Raw genomic sequence first — 22,617 nt, forward strand, 5'->3', positions numbered from 1 at the left:
GTTGGTCTCAGATTTAGTGTAAGGCTAAAAAAAACACATTAACAAGAAGCACAGCTCACTCTCTGGGCAGTATTTACTGTTAAGGAAACAGTACTATCGTTTATATATATATGTGTGTGTGTGTGTGTGTGTGTGTGTGTGTGTGTGTGTGTGTGTGTGTGTGTGTGTGTGTGTGTGTGTAACAAAGAAAGAAAGAGAGAGAAAATCAGGAGTAAATTCTGTTCTTTTTTCAAAAATGAACACTAAAAAAAACAAAAACTGCAGTTTTATATAAATATCAATATAAATTCAACTTTTTTGTGAAAATATATTTTGTGTGATATGCACCAAAGCTAATTTGCAAGAATTTCCAGCATGTACACAACTGCAGATTTTCCCCCTCTGGTTGCCTACGTAAACCAGAGCCACACCTGCTCCGGTGGAGGAAGCATAAATTCACCTGCAGAGCCTCACTGCTTCAGTCACATACCTGGAAAAGGCTGAGCTAGTTTGACTGCAGCTCCCAAGCACCCATCTGTGCTGTCATTATGGAGGCTAAGCAGTATCCCATAAGCATCCATCTAGTTGGAGTACTGCAGAAGGAAAAGACCAAAGTAAGCAGCAAAGGATTTTTCACTTTCCTGGTTCTATGTGTGGGTATTTTTATTAAATAAAATGCGTGCCTCTCCTGAGAAAAGCTGCCTTTTCTTTTCCAGTTTTACAAGACTTCTGTGCTTTGGTCCGACGAGAGCAGTGTTGTGATTTACAGACGTTTTCGAGAATTCATGAAAATGCACGTGAGTATAAAACACCTTCTTTCTTTTGTTTTTTCCAAGTTGCACATATCCAGGTAACTTTTGTTTTGTTACTCAAATTATTTCTCACAGAAACAACTGAAGAAAGCATTCCCACCTGCAAACAAGCTGAGAAAATCTGACAGAATTGTCCCCAGATTTCGAGGTATGTTCGGGTCATGTAGACCACACTTGCTGCTTTACAAGAATCGCATGGTTCACTTACAGACCGATGGGATTGTAACTAAAATCGTTCTCTGGGATTTCAGAGTGGAGGGTGAAGCAAAAAAGTCGAGGGAAAGCCCCAACCAAGTCACTGGTGCGCCTGAAATATTTGCAGAAATATTGCAATGCAGTCCTGTCCTGTGACCAGCGAGTGACTCAGTCTGCAGAGCTCATCCAGTTCTTGAACCCTAAAGACCAGGACCTGCAGCCGGACTTTGCCAAAAACGGGTACGGCTAAACATTTATTACACAATAAATGTTTTATAATAGCTTTTAGTTAAAGTTACCCACACAGATCTAATTTAGGGACCGTAACATTTGCAAAATCTTGTATCTGCAGGTTCAATCTTCTGAGTGCACGAGTACATAAATAAATATGTATAATGCAAGATGAATGCATGACTCTGACATTGTGCACGTCTGTGTTGCTCTTCCTCCTCAGCATCATCATCATGCCCCCGGAGGATGAACTCAGAAGCGAAGGACTTCACGCAAACGCCGGTGAAGTGACCCAGCCGTTTATCACAGAAGCATACACGTGTGTCGCCCCGTATGACACCAAAGACTCCAAGAACAAACCTTTGAAAGTAGCCAAGGGTGACAAACTCGATGTGGTCATCAAAGACAAAGGAGGTGAGCCGACAGCTTTCAGTTAACACGGATAACTCAATGTGAGCAGTAAAATGCATGTTTCTGGTGATTCAGGATGGTGGCTGGTGGAGACTGAAGACAGGCGGATGGCCTGGTTTCCTGCACCCTATCTGGAGAGGACAAATGATGATAATGAAGATCATGAGGAGATTCCTGAAAAAGGTACACATAGCTACAGTTTTTCTTGTACCCTTTCTCACGACATTGCACTCTCATTATGTATTTCCTTATTCAGTGAATATCATTCATATTGCAAAGCATTATGTCTAATCCTTCATTCTCTCTCCAGGAGCACTCTACACTGCAGTCAAGAGCTACAAGGCCACCAAAACTGACGAGGTGACCGTAACCATAGGTGCTGTGGTGGAAGTCCTGCAGAAGTCTGAAAATGGCTGGTGGCTCGTCAGGTATTCTAGCCTGGGCTGAAACTTTTATTTCAAGTTATTTTGTTACAGATTCTTGCAAGCCATGAGAGTTGCAGCCACCCAGATCTTTCTCTGTGACTGCCAAAAAACCAGAAACACAGGTTGGGTCGCATGAACATTAGTACGCAACGATGAACAGCTGATAAAAGAAAAGACAGGCTCAGTGAGTGTCACTGCCCTGTCAACCAATCAGCAGAGGCAACTCAAATGAGATGAATAATCTATTTTAAGCACAGACAGTTAATGACCGATTATGTTTTCATGGTAATTTCCTTTGAAAAAGAAATTTAAATCTCTTCCGGATTTAAAAAAGAATAAATAGAAGAATTTTGTACCATAGCGCAGCCTGATTTAACTGGATTTCTTTCATAACATCGGTTGTCATGGCTTAAAGTTTCACAAAAGGCCTGACACTTGTTATGTAGCCATGTATGTGGAAATAAAAGAACGATGCATGATTTCCAATTTTAAATTACTTTGATTTCTTCATTCTTGTCATCTAACAGATCCAGTGGGAAAATGGGTTACATTCCCACCATGATACTGCAGCCCCACCGCTACCCTCATATTCATAACACTTCCCATCACCTGGATCAGCGCCGCCACACTTCCCTTCTCGTTCCATCCTCGAATCTGGAACAGCACTCCCAACTGAGCCTCTCCCAAGGAAGCCTGCTGCAACATCCCCCCGTAAGGTCTTCGTCACCTCTCCTGATCCTGCCGGAGAGTAGGCAGAGGTCTGTGTCTCTTGAGGTTTTGTCTGAACAACCTCATGCACAGCCTGCTGCAAACAGTACCAGTGCTGCTACCGATATCTCCACTTCACCCACCTCTCCCTCTCACCCTCCTCCGCCCGTGATCACGGTGAAGATGGATGGAGAGGACGAAGAACGCGTCCTCTCCAGGAGTCAGACGGAGGATAGTGAGGATAGCTTTATGAGCGACAGCACCGACTTCAGCTTCAGTGACGACTCCAGCTTTAACTCGTCCCTGAACCTGAGCCCCACTGCCAATGATGAATGGCTGCGTCTCAGCCGCACGCCTCCACCGGGGACGAGCAACACCCTCAGCCCAACGAGCGGCCCAGGGGGGAGGCTGATCTCGAGTGTCTCTGATCCCACGCTCTACAAATTACCCAAAATACCCAAGGTGCCACCCAGACCGAGCGCCCAGGAGATCCTCTCCCGGTGTACTTCTGTCACCCGCAAGAATGCAGCAAAAGGTGCTCTGTCACCCAAGCTGAGATCATCAGCCGATAAAGTTCCTGTTTGAAAAGTAAAGCTTTATTTTTGTCACTGTTGAAGTGATAAAAGTACAGAAGAACAACTGTTCTTTTGTTTTAGATGATTAGATGAATATGTGATGGATCCTGTATCATCACCACTTTGACCAATCGATCATTTAACATGCCTCGTTTTATTTTCCATACTGGAAGCCTTGTGTTGTGCCTTATATGCATATAGTCTGTGTAGATTCCACAAACGATGGCTCTTCTGCTCATTTTGACTGCAGGAAAAGTAAATGTTTGTCTGCATACCAGTGTGTGGAAGTTGTTTAAATTCCTGTTAAAAAACCTTCGCAGCCTATCCCGCCGCCTGCGCGTGCGGATAGTCAACAAACACACACTTCATTATCTGATCTGGGTGCACTCGTGTTACTGAGTAGCTGAGAGCAAATAAAAGCATTTTGGGGAACTCAACCCGTTTGTTTTGGCATGTTTCACATCTAAACCTTGTTTCAAACACATGAAGTTAGAAGGAAAATGTTGCAGTTCGGTTTTGAATGTCATAAAATCAGAGGCTTAGAGGACAATCTCGCCCTTGCTTGGGTTTCCTCCAAGAGCGCCGGCTTCACCTGTCATTTAAAAGCATGATAGGTTTACTTCTTGATTCCAAGAGTCAACTAGGGTTAAAACTCTAGTTGAGCTGGTTTATTCAATACTGACATTTCCCATAATGGAACTAATAATACACCTTTAGACATCCTGCTTTTGCTTTCATACCTTCAGCTTGTTTTACACTTTCAGGGGCCTGTGCTGCAAAAACCTGGATGAACCAGGAAGATAAAGCTGTATCTAAACTAAAGGACATTTTTCAGCCGTTTTCCATGCTGAGCATGAATCCTCAAGAACTGCAGTCCTTATCTAAAGCCTGCCAGGAAACCACAACTCGTGCTGGCGCTCACTCACATAGCAGATGGTCTGGTTCTTGTGCATTTTAGGCACTTTATAAAACATGCCTCATTCACCTATTGACACACATTTGTATGAATGTGTGTCAATGGGTGAATTGACACACTTTTTTCTACGCCTGTGCATCAAGTGAATGCCATGGGTTCAAATTTAATTTACTCCCTTTGTAGCTATTTTATTTTAATAAAAATGTGACTCCTTTTAAATCAAACATTGTTTATTTTATTAACATTTTCAGAGAAGACAAAATACTCCACGGTTATATGAGGAAACTGCTGTCTGGGTTACATAAAAGTGTGTTCATTTAGTTGAGCTGGTAGATCAGGACATTGCACTACTGCAGAACAACACAATGGCATGTGGTGAGTGTGAAGATGGTCCAGGTTTCCTCCTCCTGCGCGTCCCCTTTTCCTCTTTTTTGTCTGAAGAAGTCAGGGTCATTAAAATCTGCATGGAGGAGCTGATGCTTTGGCACATGACTTAAAGTCTGTAGAGAAGCCGTCCTAACAAATGTTATCATTTCACATCTGAACTGTCTCCAGCTGCCAATAATCTGAGATAAGAAAACCTATTGTTTCCAAACTGATTCCTGTCAGCTGGCAAAAGTCTGGCACTGTTGAGCCGAAGAAACCGGGAGACCTTTTGTCTTTTTAACTGTCGTTTCCTCCTCCTGGTCTTCCTCTTCAGAGCTCTCCTCGCTCTCAGAGTGGTGCTTGCCGTTAGTTTTGTGGCTTGCTCCGTTTTCCACTCGCCCGTTGTCGGTGGAGGCTTTGTTGGTGGCACTGACATCCTCGAGCTCCTCTTCATCTTCAACACAGGAATCTGGATCTTCGTCTTGTTCACCGTCGCTGTCGTTGCCTTCGTCTCGTCTCTCGTCGCTGCCGCTCTTTTTCTCCTTGTCAATCACAAAGAAAGGCTGAGCCTGTGCCAGAGGTGTCGTATCCATGTCTTCATCTTGGCCCGTACTGGAGAAGATATAACAGCATAAATTAGGCTGACAAACTAAAAATATTTTAATTTAATAACCTCACATAGCTAATTACACATAGCATGTTTCCAGCTTTGGTTTAAGGCTGCTCCTGCACTACATTTGGAGAGCCAAACGGTCAAATATGCTGTTAAAAGTTGACACCTCATTCATGTCAGCGGTTCTTCATTCTAATTAGATTGGAAAACAAAACAAACACAAACTTAAATCTGATTTTGTGGTGAAATTTTCCTTTAATATAACAATTTGCTTTGAAACCACAAACAAGCAGCACGAGAGTCAATATTAGAAAGGTGCCAGTGTTGTTTCGGAAACACCGGGATTCAGTCAACATTCAGCGCGGTGATTTGTCAAAGCGTTCAGAGCAGAGTCTCACCTGGACGGCGCTCCGGCCACTCTCATTTTCTGCCACATGTAGTTCAAGAACATGGAGGCCTGCAGCAGACGCCCAATCCTCTGCATGTGTCTCTCTGTGGGGAAAATGACCATAAATAAATAAAAAAGAAAGTAAAAAGTCTGTTAATTTACAACAGTTATTTTTTCCATGTAGGAGAATTGATTGTACTCATGTATATCATGTTTAATAAACATGGCATAAAGACCAAAACATCCTTTTTTCTATTGTCTATCCAGTTTCTCTAATTAACCACATACTACAATCAAACCCCTGCAGTCTGAACTCTTTACATAACATTGCACACACCTAATTTTCACAGAACGCTACAGGAAAGGGTCACACTTTCAGTTTTCATTCCTTTAACTCTAGTGTTCTATTCCGTATATGAGACACTTATTTGTACGTTTCTGAGTGTTTCTAAAGTTTAGATCAATCTGTGGCCACTTTGAGTAAATAATCAGAGTAAAAGCTTTTTCTTCTTTTTTGTCTGATGCAGTTTTGGTCTCTGTTCGTCAAAGCACTCGTTCCCCCTCCTAACCTGTGTATGGAATGAGGCCCTCAAGGTGTGATCGGGCTCCCTGGTACTGCAGCAGCTCTTCGGGGGGCAGGTGTGTGAGGAGCACCTGTAGGACAGCCTGGGCATTCAGGCAGTTCCTGGCGTTGGCGTTCCACACCACACAATAGCGCAGAAGTGACTCTGAGTGGATCCAAGAAAACAGAAGAAAGAAAGAAGGAAACTTCTGTATCACTGTCTGAAATGACAGGTATTGGTATTGTGTAAAAACACAGTCATTCTCTTTTTAACAGGCTACCTTTTTGATCCTGTCGAAGCTTCAGCAGCGTCTTTTCCAACAGCTCGGAGCTATTCTCTCCTTCACGGATCGCTGGAAGCAACATGGGACAACTAGTCAGAGTCAGCAGACAGTCTGTTCATATAGGGTCTGACACATGGACTCAGCAAACTCTCTCCAGAGTCCATCCATTCAGCTGTGTCGATAGCTCAATGTTTGTCTCACTTACGGCTGTTCTTGGCAATGGCACAGTTTTGTCTGGTGCCATCTGAATGTCATGATTTCTCAAAAAAACAAACTTGCAGCCAGTGACATGAAGACACCTCCAAAGCAAACTGTGAAACACCAACTATGAACCATTTTATTTTTGTCCAACTATCCTGGTGTGTTCAAATTATACTATAAACAGTGGAAGGATTAAACTACCAAACAAACCAAAAAACTCCTTCTGTGGAAGCCAATCAAACATGGTGTGAAAAATGAGCATTGCTGTTACAAAACAGGACATTTTCTTCCATTTCGATGAAATTGCTTTGTACTAACACAAATAAGTAGTGCAGCAAATCCAAAATACTGAGACGTTACAGCTTCAGATTAACAATATGTCACTGCAGTTTTAACTACATGTCACTGAACAAAAGAGAGTGAGCGCAGAAACGAGGTGTGTGTTATTATATGTTCACAGACCCACTGTTTGCCAGAGCTGCATGTGTCAGTGCTCGAGTGACTCAACGTTTAAACAAAGCAGCCGTACAGAAGAAAAATAACAACATTCCAGGTAACCACAGGTGAAAAGCTAAAGGACAGGCGTAGATGAGCATCTAATTTGGACTTTACATGCACACAGCTAATCAAAGTCAGACACTAAAGACCAAAGTGTGATAGATCCGTGTGACAGAGTCGGTACCTTTGATAACAGTGAGCACGGTGTGAGGCTGGTCCAGTGAGATGGCGAGACCCAAGGCCTTCAGATATTTCTTCCCGTGGAGCAGATTGGACAGCTCTTGCTGCCTTCAGACACAACAAACATACAGGTGTGGGTTCGTAGGCAGACACAAACACACACGCACACACCTGTACATACTGCAGGGAATTTGTATCATGATCATGATTATTATTATTATTATTATTATTATCACTTACTGACAGCCTGTAGGCCTCTTTTTCCCCATCATAACAGAAAAAGTTATTATAGCTCATTGCACAGACTATCCATTTACCGTGGACTCACTAATGGTGGAAACATAGAAACTTTCCTGTCATTTATTTATTTTTCTGTCAATTACTTTGGAGTAATATGAATGGAAATGAGGGTGGGCAGTCTGTATCAATAGGGAACGCTGTAAAACGTAATAAAGAAAGAAAATATAGTTAAAAATGATTGTTTCAGATAGTTGATGAACTGTGGGCCGGAATTTGTGGGAATCATGCAAAGCTACTTTAGCAAGAATAAAAACATGGAGCTGAAATGTACTCTTTAAAAGTGCAAATTAACATTTAATACAGAAATAAATTCTTTATTGTTTCACATACTGCAAACCTAAAGTTTTTTGTGCTTATCAGAACAGCAAAGCACGCACTCCCACACTCATACTTTACTGACAGCTTTGACCTGCGAACCTCCACAGCCAAGCAAATCACAAAAACCATCTGAGGGACTTGCTGACAGGCAGGATGTCAAAACAGATGGAAAAACAAAAGCAGATCATGTCTGAGTGATGTTGAGTGATCCTTTCCACACGCCTAAAAGCAAAACAAAGCGTGTGTCCACCCCTGCAGACGGAGTGGAGAGGAGGATGGATGGTGCAGGTGTGCCTGTTCTACGATAGTAAATCCCTCTTCTTGCTGTCAGAGATGTCGTGTGCAACTTACTTGAGTATCTGATCTTCCTGTTTCGCCTGCTCCTCTGCCAGCTCTATTTCAGTCACATCCTAGATGTGCACAACAGAGAAAACTGTAGATCTACTGAACACACATTTGTTTTAAAACACAGAAAGGGAAAATAAATTTTAAAAAAGCAAACATTACCACCTAGATAAGATGTGCACTGAATCCCTCTTAAGGGATACTTCAGAAGGTAAACTCCCTACTGTCACAACAACACAGCTACCTGACTGTAGGGCTGCACGATTAATCGTTAGAAAATCGCGATCTCGATTCATACTTATGTGCGATCTCATTTCCAAATGACAACGATTTAATAAAAAAGAAAAAAAAGAAAAAAAGACGACGACGATTGTACCGCATTTTGATCCGGGACGTAATCTGCATGAAAACAAGCGCTCACTCTTCCTGCTCAACAAATGACAAGGGCGGAGCCTTATACCACGTGATACAGAAGCTGTGCCGTGTGACGCTAAAATTAGCAGGGAAAAAACAACGGAGAGCACGTCAGGGATGACGAGAAAGTGACAGGAGAAAATCCGTCCCGGTCAACCACCCAAACATCAATAACGGGAACCTTATACAGCGCTTCCCTATACACGTCGGACTTCCGCAGGCACAAAGAAATTACGGAGGCTATCACTTATCACCTGACCAAAGATATGGCTCCCATCAACACTGTGCAAAACGAGGGATTTAGGAAAATGATCAACACCCTAGACAAACGCTACACAGTGCCGTCCCGCAACTATTTTTCTATTGTTGCACTATCTGCTCTATACACGCAGCGTCGAGCAACGGTGGAGACGGAATTTCAAGCAGTACAACGTTTTGCAGCAACAACAAAACGTGAGACATTTATTGTTTTTATGTTTATTTATTGTTTTTATGTTCAGTCTCAACTGTTACGAAGTTGATGTGCAGTTAATAAGTGCAATAAATGTTTATATTGGAAAAGAAAATCGTGAGAGAATCGTGATCTCAATTCTAAGCCAAAAAATCGTCGTGATTCTCATTTTATGCAAAATCGTGCAGCCCTACCTGACTGATCACTTTGTGCAAATGGTGATTAAAAAAAACAACCAAGGAGTGAAGTTAAGTGCCTGCTGAACATGGAAAGTATTTATTAACTGTTAAAAAACCCCAAAACAATTCTTCAAGTTAAAACTTCCTCTCATTGTCCATTTCAATCTTTATTTAACTTTGTGGATTACACCATGAAATCCATTGTATAATTGTGACGCAGTTTTTAGGTTAAGTCATAGAGAAAATAGCAACACTAATGGAAAAACAAGTGAAACTCTTCGTTTTGGTGGTCAGTATTTGTTTAGAAGACTGACTGCTAAGTGTTTAAGGCCAAAGTTACCTTCCCTTCTTATTCCCTATCCAGCTGGAGGCTAGCAGCCGAATGCTACTTACCGACCACACGGTGATGTTAGAGTCTGCTGAGCCAGTAACCATCTTGTCATCCTTGCGACTGGCGTGGAGACCCCACACTTTGTCCTGGTGGGCATCCAGTGTCTTCACACACTCATTGGTCTTGATGGTCCACAGCTTCACTAAACCATCGGAGCCACTATGGAAAACAATTATTAATTACTGTGTGGAAACCAGACACAGCATGAAAAACTGACATAGCTACCATTATGTCATTTGTTGGGTTTCCACAGTCATGCTTTGAAGCCTTGAAATGAGCATATCCGCTGTTGCCACAGTCAGACCACGGATCAGGATACGTCTGACTGTGAAACCACTGTCTAATGATTTGTTGATTACAAGTCATTCACCAATGTATTTATAATATGTGATCCTCCTTTATGAAACAATGTGATCCTCCTTTATGAAACATAGTATGACCAAGATTTAAGAGACAAGCTAGATTTTTTTTTAATAATCAATATGACCCAAAACATGTGAGCGAACCCACCAGACCTGATGTTACTGATTTACAGTCCAGTTCTCGTGTAATTTGGCATACGTTGTCATTTTCTCCCCATTTCCCTTCCTTAAAAACAGCTTCTTGACACTCTACCCTTCCACTGACCATTTCTGATGAGACTTCAGTGAACAGTAGTTGGATCAACAGAAAGGCCAGTGCATCTCCCAGATCCCGTCTCCCATATTTGCTGAATTTTTCCCTCCCCTCATCGACCTGACTTTCAGATACTGCAAACCTGCTGTAGATAGATTCTTCTGTCCTCCACTTATTTCCTCACTTTTTTAAGGACTCACTGCAAATCACAGCAACTTTTTTAGCTCATAGCACTTTGGAAATAAACTTGTTGGTGCAAAAGCACTTTTCTTTTTTTTCTTTTTTTTTAAACGTGGTATTATATTGGTTCTCTATTATCTATTGGATATAATTATGAGTTAGGTGTCGTTTTATGCTTGAATTATTCATTAGGTCAGTGTACCTGTACTCTATTCTGATTTCTTGTACTCTTGCAAACAACAGGGAACAATAAAGATGGAAACAAAGATACAATTAATGGTTCCCATAATTTTCTCAATCTCTGCCATCTATAAACACCAAACCTCTGAAAGATATTTCTCACTGAGACACAGACAAGCCTCTTGACCTTTCAGCTTTGGTTTTAAATTACAGGGTTTGTTTCATTGTCTTACTATAAATGAGGAAGCTTTGCAAACTACGACAGATTCATATCTGAAATAAGATGAGAAACAAAGCCATGATTTTTAAAGTCTGGATTGGGCATTCACATCGATCCGCAGCGTGGGCGTGTATTTGGTTTCGTGTTCGGTGCGTTTACCTGGTGAGCAGCTGAGTGCCTCGGCTCACAAAGATGACCTTAAGAACCGATGCATCGTGGCCCTCAAATGTCTTTAAAAAAGTAGTAAGAACAGGGGGAGAAACAATGAAGCAATATAGCTACAAATTAGACCTCACTAATGTCTGAACATGATTACTTTTATGCAACACCATAAGACTGCTGTGATTCTGACACGTGGACAGTAAATGTCCCACCTTGAGGCAGCTGAAGTCTTGCAGGCTCCACAGCTTGGCTGTGCCGTCTGCAGAGGTGGTGGCCAGCACTTGGTCCACAGGAGAGAAGCAAACGGCCCAGACGCCACGACGGTGGCCCCGAAACACCCCCAGCAGGCTCACTGTTCCCTCCCCCGTCAAGGACCACAGCTTGGCTGTGCGATCCTGGGAACCTGAAGCCAGCAGCTTGTCATTGGGTGATACGGCAACACTGTTTACATCCTGGAGACATGACGTGGAAGGTAGAGGAGAAAAGGACCAGACGTTTTAACAAAACTGATGCGCTTCCTATAAATGAAGGTTTGAATGAGTACATGTATTTTTTTTTAAAAGACTGAAGTAATAACTGAATTGGGATCAACTAATGTGATAAAGTTTCCAAAGAAATTCATGATCTCCACTCCTGTTGCCACACTGCCTGCAGTTCCACCTTACTCTTGAGTAACCAATATCCTACTTCGGTTTAACCTGGTATAAAGAAATACGCATAGCACACTATTAACTGACTTTTAATTGCTCTATTATGCTGCCAAGTAAGATGAGGGCAGGTCTAGCAGGAAAGATTACTTTCCAGCATCGTCCTGGAAATCAGATCCACGATCAGATTTTTCTGCATTTCCTTATCAGAAGAGGCCAACTAGCTTAAAGCTGTTTACATAACTGGTGGCTGACTCACACATCTGTGTGTCTTATTATACACAACATCTGTGGAGTTATTTAAAAAAGAAGCATCATAATCTAAATTCTTCTTGTTTTAAATTATATTTAAATAACAGTTACTGACTCGCAGTCATATGGCTCCTCTAACCTTCCTGAGTCAGGTGTTTTGCAGAATATGAAGATGCCACAGTGAAGCCTTTAAACAAAAAGAATTCAAGGGATGAGTGGGTAAGTGGGTAAATAAGACATATTTACCCATTAGTCTAATACAGAGAGATGGCCAGTCTTTACTCATGTTTTCTTGGCTTCCTGCAACTATAATATGAATGCTTGTTATAAGTCACAGTAATTGACCAAGTCAAAATGTTGAGTGACTAAAGTTAAATTGTACTTCTCAGGGAACCAGACAAATGAAATTTTATTTTGGGCAGTCAGCAAACCCTTCAAGCATTTTTTTATAAATCAGATTTGACTGGTGATTCTTTACATGTGGTTTTTATATCCTAGAGACCACTGATTATGACTCTCTCCTTAATTTATTTAGACCTAAGCTGTTCCCAAGATGGCAGCTACACGGTGACCGTGAACCTGTCCTGCAACTTTAATGTGCTGGACAAAATGGACAAGATCTTCTTGGACTGTGACCAGAACGTTCTGCCTTGTACCTTATCATGTGCTTTCTCTGTGGCGCGGGCAGTTAGCTGATGGATGCCTCCTTCTGCAGAGCAGTCTGCAGGTAGATCCCACACCTTCACGGTACAGTCCTGACTACCAGTCGCAACGAATGATGCCTTCATCCTAGGCACAAGCACAAAGACAAGGGCAGATGCACATACAGTCATTTCCCCCTTCAATTTGTATCTGTGTTGTCACGTGTGTAAAGAAAACCAGCTTATTAGACGGCTTGCAGGCAGAGTGTTACCTGGAGCAGGAGATGGAGCCCACAGCGTTGGTGTGGCCGGAGCCCTGGGCCACACATCGCACCTGACCACTGTCACTGTCCATATGCCACACACGCACTGACCTGTCCTACAGATGCAATATACAAATGTTACTGCTGACCTAATAAAGGGGGGATAGCAGCTTTTGGTCACATATAATATATAATTCTTCGTTCTTTCTTTTAACCGTACCTTTGCACAACTTGCAAAGAGAGATCCTTTTTTGAACACATCCAGTGTGAGGACCGTATCTGAAAAAGATAAGCAGATAAAAAAAATAAGCAGAGATAAAAATCTACCAACCTGCTCAGCAAGTCCCAAAGCTGAGACAACCACATTGTGTCACCTCTGAATTCTTGCGCAAAAACTTGGCAGGAACTTCATTTCTGTTCTTCCAACCTTACTTTAAAAACAGCTGTCCTTAGACTTTTACTTTCTTTTTATTATTAGATTTTGTGCTATACTACATTACGTACATTGTAAGTCTGTTGCAGTTACATCCCCTACAAATAACTATGATGACTTGTTGGCATATGGCAGAGATGTTAAACATAACTGAGTCCTACAGTTGAAATTACAATTATTTATCCTATAATAAGATATCTCAGGAATTAAATGTTTAGTTAAACTTAATTTACATTGAGAGAAAGAGCCGTTTCACTACTCAGGCCCACTCATTGTGGGCTATATGTGGCCCATCATGTAAAATGAGTTTGACATCCCTGCTTTAGTGCTTCTCTAATTCCATGTGGTTGCTGGAGCCTATCACAGGCTGCATCCTAAGCAGGTCATCAGCCAATCAAAGGCTCAACACAGAGACCGACAGCTGCACACTCACAATCAAACCTACAGCCAATTTAGAAACCCCATTTAAACTGACATGCATGTCTCTGGACTGTAGTTTGCTGTACATGAACACACATACTGTAGGTGTTTCCACATGTAAGCATACACACACACTGCCCTCTGCTGGCGACTCACCTGTGTGTCCATAGAGGATCTGGCAGCTGTTGGTGAGCAGCTCAAAAACCTTCAGCTGGCAGCTGTTGGTGGCCACCACGATGTGACTGTCACCTTTTCCCAGAAACTTCACGTCCAGCACCTCGTCACTGTAGCCCACAAACTGAAGCGGGAGGGTGAATAGAGCAACCGAGGAGAGAGTGACCGTTAATTCTAATACGCAGATACACAGAACAGCAAAAAATAGAAACATAGTGAACCTTCTGAGATGATACCAATGTTTAAAATAACAATTACATAGCTGGTGATGATATATTTTATTATTTTTGTAAGATTTTTTTTTACTTCTCTCTTTCTGTGTACCAGGGAAACAAACAATTCCATAAAAAATGATTTATTTTTAATGTGTATGTAAAAGTAAGAAAAAGAAACAACTAACAGATGTTTGAAGCTGTAGTGTGATGTCATGTAAGTATTGGACCTAAGCAGTCCACTAAGACGTGACCCCAGTACCCACTTGCTGCTGTGTGGTGAGAGCAGGCAGCTGATACAGCAGTATGTTGTGCTCTGCAGTGACTGTGGCCAGTCTAGCTGAGGCGGGCAGGTGAAACAGGTATGTCAGACTGCGGGGGTTGTCGTTCTCATCCTCCTCAGAGGCAGAGGGGAGGGTGGAGGGAAGGGTCTGCGTGTAGACACAACGTGCCGTGCTGGCCTCCCACACCCTTAATACACCTAGGAGAAAGAAAGGAGAGAAGATGAGTGACACAGAGGAGATAAAGGACATTTATATAAATATTTGAGGTACCGTATTTTCACGACCATAAGGCGCACTTAAAAGTCTTAGATTTTCTTCAAAAAGTGCGGCGCGCCCTATAGCGCGGTGCGCCCTATGTGTTGTAAGGAGGACGTAGTAGAGAACACCATGAGAACGTTAAAGGGTGAAGTGTGGGCGTTGATCGTATATACCGGGACAATCACACATACCTGTATAAAAGGACAGGTATGTGCATTATGTGGAACATCGTTGTTTTAACAACCCTGAAAATGGCAAAGAGACACGCTTATGAAGCACAGTTTAAACTGAAGGCCATCAGCTACGCGGAGGAACATGGAAATCGAGCAGCGGCGAGAGAATTTAAGATTAACGAATCGATGGTTCGCAAATGGAGGAAGCTGGAAAACAAGCTCCGGCAGGTCAAGAAAACGCAGCTGAGTTTCCGCGGACATAAGGCGAAGTGGCTCGAGTTGGAGGAAAGACTCGAGCGGTGGATCATCGAGCAAAGAGCGAGCGGGAGAAGCGTTTCGACGGTCACCATTCGGCTAAAAGCAGTTTCACTAGCTGAAGAGATGAACATTGAACATTTCCAAGGAGGTCCGTCTTGGTGCTTTCGTTTTATGAAACGGTGCCATTTTTCCATCCGGACCAGGACTACGGTAGCGCAGCAACTTCCAGCGGATTATAAGGAAAAGCTGGCCATCTTCCGCTCCTACTGCAGCAAACACATCGGCGACAAAAACATCCAGCCCAGCCACATCACTAACATGGACGAGGTCCCGCTCACTTTTGACATCCCGGTGAGTCACACTGTGGAGAAGAAGGGGACCAGCACGGTAGCGATACGCACAACGGGGTATGAAAAGTCTTCTTTTACTGTTGTGCTTGGCTGCCATGCTAATGGACAGAAACTGCCACCTATGGTGATTTTTAAGCGAAAGACTTTGCCTAAAGAGAAGTTTCCAGCAGAAATCATCATTAAGGCAAATGAAAAGGGCTGGATGGATGAGGAAATGATGAAAGACTGGCTGAGGGAGGTGTATGTAAGGAGACCAGGTGGTTTTTTTCCACGCATCACCATCGCTGTTGATCTGTGACTCTATGCGTGCCCATCTCACAGCCGCTGTGAAAAAACTTGTGAAGCAAATGAACTGTGAGCTTGCTGTCATTCCGGGAGGCCTGACAAAGGAACTCCAACCGCTGGACATCGGTGTGAACTGCCCGTTCAAAGTAAGGCTGCGAGCGGCCTGGGAGCGATGGATGACCGGTGGAGACCACAGTTTCACTAAGAGTGGAAGGCAGCGCCGGGCGAGTTACGCCACAATTTGCCAATGGATTGTAGATGCTTGGGCTAACATGTCTGCTGGCACTGTTGTTCGAGCTTTCGCAAAAGCCGGCATCATTTCCGAGGAGCCGCACGGCACGGAAAGTGACTCTGACGGTGAAGAAAGTGAACCTGGCATGTTTGGTGGAGATTTAGCGCAGCTGTTCAATTCAGACACAGAGGATGAGGACTTCGATGGGTTTGATTGATGATAAAAATGTGAGTACCAAACTTTGTTTTGCTCCTGCTTTATTTTTAAATACGCACACTTGTATGCTTGTGTGTTGTTGATGATGACGATTACCGGCAATAGAAATGTGAGTAAGGTACCGAATTCAGGTTTGCTCCCGCTTTATTTTTAAATACGCATACGGTACTTGTATGCGCCCTATGATCCAGTGCGCCTTATGTGTGTGTTAAATACAGTAAGGGCACACATAACTGAGACTGCGCCTTTTAGCACAGTGCGCCTTATGGTCGTGAAAATATGGTATTTAGCAGCCAGACCTTTGCTTCCAGCTGTGATGAAATGCAAGTCCTTGCTCTTTACTCTGATCTCAGCCAAGTCTGTACTTCCAGGAAGAATTACAACACCCTCCACAGCCTGTAAGATCACATACACACAAATAAAGCTCCAGTTTTCTCCCCAAATGAAGAGCACAAAATGTATTTAAGTTAAAATGAATCTAAATTGACGAGCTTACCTCATAGACTGGAACAGTTCTCTTGGCTTTGCGAGTTTTCAGGTCCCAAACTGTGCAGATCTTGTCTCTGCCAGAACTGAAAGAGCACAGGACTTTAACACACAGCGCTACACAAACAAAAAGGAGTCTGAGGTTGATTTAAAATATCACAGTACCTGACCATGGCGTTACCATCGGGACTGAAGCTGAGAGATGTCACAGCACTGTAGTGGCTCTGCAGGACACACACACACTGGCTGGAGCGCAGGTCCCATATCCGGATGCCACAGTCCAAAGAGGAGGAGAAAAGCTGCAGCAGGTCGGTATTTGGGTGGAACTGGACCAAACTGCACAAAGACACAAAATATTTCCTTTGTTTCTAGTTTCTTCATATTATTGTTAAATCCTGCTACATATGAGCATTTGTAAAAAATACTGGCAGCCACCAGTGCTACCTCTCAACCTCCTGGTAGATAAACCCATTGGTATCAATTTGAAACTTCCACATTGCCTCTTTTAAGTTATCACATTAAAATAATTGTGAGTCCAGTTCATGAGAGAAGGAAGAGCTGAGTGGAAGACTGACAGATGGACTGGTGCGGCAATAGTGTCCATCACAGACACTGTACCAATCTGCTGTGTAAAAGAGTGCACTGAGTATAAAAGCCAGTTGAGGTGGTTTGGGCAACTGATCAGGATGGCATTTCCAATCCAGATGAGAAATGTCATCTCTCCAGCATGTCCTGGGCATGTCCTACTGGGAAGAAGGAGGCCCTGAGACAGGCCCAGGACATGCTGGCTTGGAAGCGCCTTTGTACCTGTTTAGTTTCCTGCCCCTGCAGCCCAGACCCAGATAAGCAGCAGAAAAATGGTATGATATACGAATATACATCATTTTAAGATGAGAGCCTGAGACTTACTGTACAACACCAGATGACCCTTTCAGGTTATGAGTGCAATACTGCTTCACCACATCCCAAAGTTTTATTGTGCCATCACAGCCACCTGCAGGTAAATAAATAGAAACAATAATATATATATATATATATATATATATATATATATATATATATATACACACACACACACACACACACAGCAGATATCAGGGAGAAGCTTTTCTTTTTAATAAATCATGTGGTAGCTGACCTGTGGCTAGGAGAGTAGAGGTGGAGTCAAAGGTCATACTAGCTACGGGAACAGTGTGAATAGCCCTCCAGGACCGAGTGCAGTTAGCCTGCCTCCAATCCCACTGCTTAAGCAGCAGCGCCCGGCTGGCTGTTACCAGCATCTGTGGAGAGACACGAAGCAAAGACCAACTGAGTCCTGTTGTACAGGGTGACAGCTGAAAATACTGAAAACACAAATGTGACTGATCTAATGAGAAGTGACTCAGGCATTTCTGTACCTCATCATCACAGCTGAGAGCAAATGACGTGATGTCCTCTTGATCATCCTACCGGAGAAAAAACAACAACAAAATATTCAGACAGGAAACATGGAAGTACATTTTATTCACAAAAAGAAAGAAGACTGATAAATCACCAATGGCAATAGTTAGAATGAGGTTGTTGATATAAAGACAGTAAAGATGCAGTAGCCAAGGTTTCTGTGAGACAAAGGCTCATCACAGCAGGCAGTGCTGTTTAATTTGGCAGATCATTTGGGCTAGATGCCCTTCATGATGTAACCCCAAAGCAATTTGGATCTCTTTCCAAGATGAAACTAGAGATTTTTCAATTGTTAGATGTGCATGAGAATGCAGATTCACTGTAAACATACTAGAGCAGATGTTTATGAAGGTTTATGAGATGTTTTACACGTCCAGCAGGGATGGAGCAATGAGGATCCGCTTTGTGGTTTCTCACAAAATCGCAAAAAAAACAAAACAAAAAAACCCCCAAAACACAGTATCTCATTCTCTGACTGGGAGTTTATGAAAGAGTGTTTGGTGCACTGCTGTGCTAATATGCGCTGAGATAAAAAGAAGCATTTGAGATCCCTCTTGTTACAGTTTACCTGGATAGGTAAACTGTAACAAGAGGGATTGAGGACACTGAGGAAAATCTTAATTTTTCGGTTAAAAAGGTAAGCGGACAATTTGGACTTTATCTCTTTGGCTCTGATCGAGAGCTGGGATGTCTGCGACACAACCTGGTTAGTCTTCTTTGTATATTACAGAGCAGCAAGGCACTAAGACAGGGAGTGATTTCTTCATGGAGGTAACTGCACACATAGGGTGTTTCTGCCATGGGACAAACTGGCAGGCATTACAACCGATGGCTATCTAAATGTGACAGGAACAATGACAGGTGAAGGAAAAGAGTGACTGAAATTGGTATTTTCCCACTGAATCAGACACCAGGAGGTGTTGTATAAGTCACAGCTACAAATTAACCATGTTGTAGATATAACTAAAATAGTTAACTTCCCCAAAGCAAAAGAGCTGAATCACACTGTGAACAAAAACTCTGAATGATGGAAGTTTAACAAATCCAGATGATGTTCTGTCTGCTGAGATCACCTGTCTGCTGCTCTTCACATTTCAACCTTGGACACAGAACTTGACTGTAATGCACTTGTTCAAGTCCAAAACAGAACTAGATTTCCATCACTCAACAAGAAATCAACAAATGCAGATGAAGTTATTAAACTACAGCTGCAAGTTTAAAGTCTTTTAAATGTTGAACAAACATGCACATTTTGTTCACAGCCATCTCTGGGGATGTTGAATAAACAGTGAAAAAATGTCTGTGCTTTTAGTTAACCTAATTCTCATCATTATTGCCCCGTTGTAACATCTACTTTTACTGGGAGCAGTTTATACAAAATGAAAGAAATGCCAAGCTGAAGTCAGTTCAACTTTTTTGGCGCAGCCCTCCACAAGAGACACAGGTTCTCATGTGGCCCTCTGGTAAAAATAAACTGCCCACCCCTGATGTTAGATGCTGAACTCACATGCTCAACACAGTGAATGATCTTCCCAGTGCTGATCTCCAAAACATTGACTCGAGAGCCACAGGTGCAAAAGATGTATTTCTCATCTTTGCTGATCTGGAAAAAAAGGGGAGAGGTCAGATTTAAGGTAATCTTGGTTATTGTCATACAGACTTAAAACAGATGTGTGAGACTCTGAAAACATCTGTTTGTCATGATTATCAAGAAACAAAGTCAGGACTTTCTTGATTTTGCTGCACTTCCTGTATACCTTGTGCAATTCGCTCAACTTTATACCAGCGCATTGTTACAAAAGTGTCTAAAGTGTCACAAAAGACATTAATAGAAGCTTCACACACACACACACACACACACACACACACACATCAAAGCCGAGCACCCACCTGCACTTTCCCCCCTTTGTAAAATGGCTCGATCTTGCTGGAAACAGCATAACTGTAAAGGAACAAGAAAACGGCAACAGTGGATTCAACAACTTCATATAACACCTTAGCCTAGCTCGTGTTAGCTTGCTACATGATCTCCAGCTCACACGTGCAGAAAGTAAAACTCACTTGGTTTTGAACTGAAGGTTGGTATTTGCCATCTTGCCCGTGAGAAATGGCCCAAAAAAGAAGTGATGTAGAGAGTACAGGCGGCGTATACTACTTATTTCTCATGTCACACGTTGGCTACAGTCAACACCGCCATCCATCCCGCATGTTGACGGCAGGGTCGCACACGTTGCACGTCATCTGAGCGCACGGCGCGGTGATTGGTCAGACTTCTGTTGTCAACAAATGAACGCACAAACACCAAACTGGTGGTTTTTAAACTTTTAATTTTGACAGTAAACTTTATATAAAGCAAGGGAAAATAATCAGATCTATATGCTTATAGTTTATTTATTTATTTATTTATTTATTTATTTATAATGTAGTTCCTGAGTATCACAACAATAGCAGCCGTGTGAACCATGAGTTTGGTGCTAGAACAGCAGGGAAACGACGCTCTCCCATTATGGCTTCGATTCTACAGTTTAGCCCACTGTTTTCATCTGTCGAGCGCGCGCGCACACACGCGGTCCCTCCTTCGTTGTTTAGTCAGGAATGTTCACGCGTGTTGTATTGATAACGCGGGTGTGTGTTACTTATGTGACATATGAGAGGATCGATATGCAGTAAAACCAGCCCCCCGGGTTATGGAAACACGCTGAGAAAAATAAAACAGGAGCTTGCCATGGTGAGTAGAGGGCAGCTTTTTGTTTTGGCGTGTGTTTTATATTTATTTATTTGCATGATTTTTTGTATTTTAATCTAGATTTAGAATCTCAGATTTATGGACTGATGCTCAGTAGGTCAAAAACAGATTGTGTATATAGCCAGAATCAACTCTATTATTTGCTTGGTATTTGAATTGTATACTAATACATGAGTATTGTGGCATTTTTATTATATGTTGTACTTTAACAAAGTAAAAATACCATTGAGGACAATTTCAGATCTTTTTTTGTCATTGTTTAATGTTTTGTGTGTTAGAAAAAAAGATTTTTGGAAAGGGAGCAGACTTGTGATCATGTGATCAGTCATATGGCTTTCCAGAACAGCTCTGTTTTGTTGTCTCTCTTTTTTTTTTATTTTGAGAACACTGTGGAGAGGTTATAGACAGTCACAGAGGCATGGTTTTCAGTCTCAGGTATATCTGAAATATAAGATACTGTTTTTTCTACACACTGTGGCCACATCTAGGCAGACCCAGAGGTGTCAACACAGAGCGGGGGTTATGATGTGGAGCTGTTTGTGGACACTCCAGACTATGATCTGATCTGCACCATATGCCAAGGGGTCCTCAGATGTCCAGTAAGAGCTGCGTGCCACCACATTTTCTGCAAGAAATGCATCTTGCAGTGGCTAAAAAGGTACTGAATGTATCTTATCAGTATCCTTGGACAAAAGTTTTACCTGGCTTTTTTATTTGGTCAGAGACTCATTCCTAGTTGTCCTCTGCAGACAGGAGACCTGCCCCTGCTGCAGGAAGCCGGTGAACCCAAGCTTGATCTTTGTCATGTTCAAGCTAAGCAAATCTATTGGACGCCTCAAGATCAAGGTAGGAAAGGGAATTTGAACACATTTTTACATGATTTTCTATGAGCCCGAACAGAGTGGATACATTTGTATTTGCCTGATGCTGCCTGGCATTTTCATGTGTGAACCACTTCATGGGACATATTTATTTGTGACTGTTTTTATTAAGTTATTAATAATAAGGACATCATCAAGACAAATTCTCTGAGCCCAAGATGACTTATTTGAGATGGAGGAAAGCAAAAAATATAATTCCAAGCTGACATTTTTGCTTGATAAATGACTGAAATGATTAGGTTGTGCATCAGAATTGTTTTGTTTTCAGTCGTCTATGGCTTGGATTAGCTTCTATCTCAATTCCTGCAGACCGATTTATAACACATTTATAACACAAGTCATTTTATTAACTATATGATTTTTTCTGTGTGTCTCACAGTGCAAGAATGAGATCCGCGGCTGTGCAGAGACCTTTCCCCTCTCAGAGCAGTACTGCCACAGCATGAGCTGTTTGTATGAGCTAATCCCCTGCCCCTACCAGGGCTGCAGGGTACAGCTCCTCCGCAGGGACCTCGAGACCCATGCGCACCACTGTGAGCACTGGCGCCAGCCTTGCCACATGGGTTGTGGGACGATACTCTCCCACCGAACCCAGGCTCAACACAACTGCTACAAGCAGTTGAGGCAGGAGTACGAAGCTAGGCAGAGGAATCACAGGGCCATTGCCACCGCCCTACAGCGGAAGATGAGGAGGATGCAGAGCACCATGGCCCACATGAAAAGGCAGATAGGGCTTATCTGTGAGAGTCTGGAGGTGATGGATGATCTGCATGAGGTGGAAGAGGAGGACCTTGGGGAGAGTAGTGGCAGCTCCAGTGGGACTCCAAGTAGCAGCAGCAGCTGCTGAGGAAGGGAGTTAGTTGCTGG

At 42.6% G+C, this 22,617-nt stretch overlaps 3 protein-coding genes across 3 annotated transcripts; 2 read left to right on the forward strand and 1 right to left on the reverse strand.

The window, feature by feature from the left end:
• The first annotated feature begins 527 nt into the window (after nucleotides 1–527).
• noxo1a (NADPH oxidase organizer 1a) lies at nucleotides 528–3,346 on the forward strand. Its single transcript, XM_085351571.1, has 8 exons — nucleotides 528–593; nucleotides 696–776; nucleotides 867–939; nucleotides 1,043–1,226; nucleotides 1,441–1,631; nucleotides 1,704–1,811; nucleotides 1,939–2,056; nucleotides 2,581–3,346. The coding sequence occupies exons 1-8, from the start codon at nucleotides 528–530 to the stop codon at nucleotides 3,344–3,346; spliced, it is 1,587 nt and encodes a 528-aa protein (XP_085207697.1).
• A 1,179-nt stretch (nucleotides 3,347–4,525) lies between these two features.
• Nucleotides 4,526–20,333, reverse strand: tbl3 (transducin beta like 3). The gene is made up of 23 exons (XM_085351567.1): nucleotides 20,185–20,333; nucleotides 20,014–20,065; nucleotides 19,631–19,726; nucleotides 18,081–18,128; nucleotides 17,822–17,963; nucleotides 17,593–17,677; nucleotides 16,849–17,019; nucleotides 16,694–16,769; nucleotides 16,497–16,593; nucleotides 14,408–14,622; nucleotides 13,912–14,053; nucleotides 13,123–13,181; nucleotides 12,912–13,018; nucleotides 12,655–12,787; nucleotides 11,312–11,551; nucleotides 11,097–11,167; nucleotides 9,745–9,901; nucleotides 8,314–8,372; nucleotides 7,349–7,452; nucleotides 6,463–6,534; nucleotides 6,189–6,347; nucleotides 5,630–5,723; nucleotides 4,526–5,230 (listed from the first exon to the last, which is right to left on the reverse strand). The coding sequence occupies exons 1-23, from the start codon at nucleotides 20,214–20,216 to the stop codon at nucleotides 4,858–4,860; spliced, it is 2,784 nt and encodes a 927-aa protein (XP_085207693.1). The 5' UTR covers nucleotides 20,217–20,333; the 3' UTR covers nucleotides 4,526–4,857.
• A 437-nt stretch (nucleotides 20,334–20,770) lies between these two features.
• rnf151 (ring finger protein 151) lies at nucleotides 20,771–22,597 on the forward strand. The gene is made up of 4 exons (XM_085351585.1): nucleotides 20,771–20,851; nucleotides 21,358–21,527; nucleotides 21,619–21,715; nucleotides 22,130–22,597. Exons 1-4 carry the CDS (start codon nucleotides 20,771–20,773, stop codon nucleotides 22,595–22,597), a joined length of 816 nt encoding a protein of 271 aa, XP_085207711.1.
• Nucleotides 22,598–22,617: the final 20 nt, after the last annotated feature.

The sequence above is a fragment of the Diplotaxodon limnothrissa genome, linkage group LG4 (genome assembly GCF_057381915.1).
Source record: "Diplotaxodon limnothrissa isolate DT_005_m linkage group LG4, D_limnothrissa_male_GT1.1, whole genome shotgun sequence".
In the NCBI taxonomy this organism is placed as follows: domain Eukaryota; kingdom Metazoa; phylum Chordata; class Actinopteri; order Cichliformes; family Cichlidae; genus Diplotaxodon; species Diplotaxodon limnothrissa.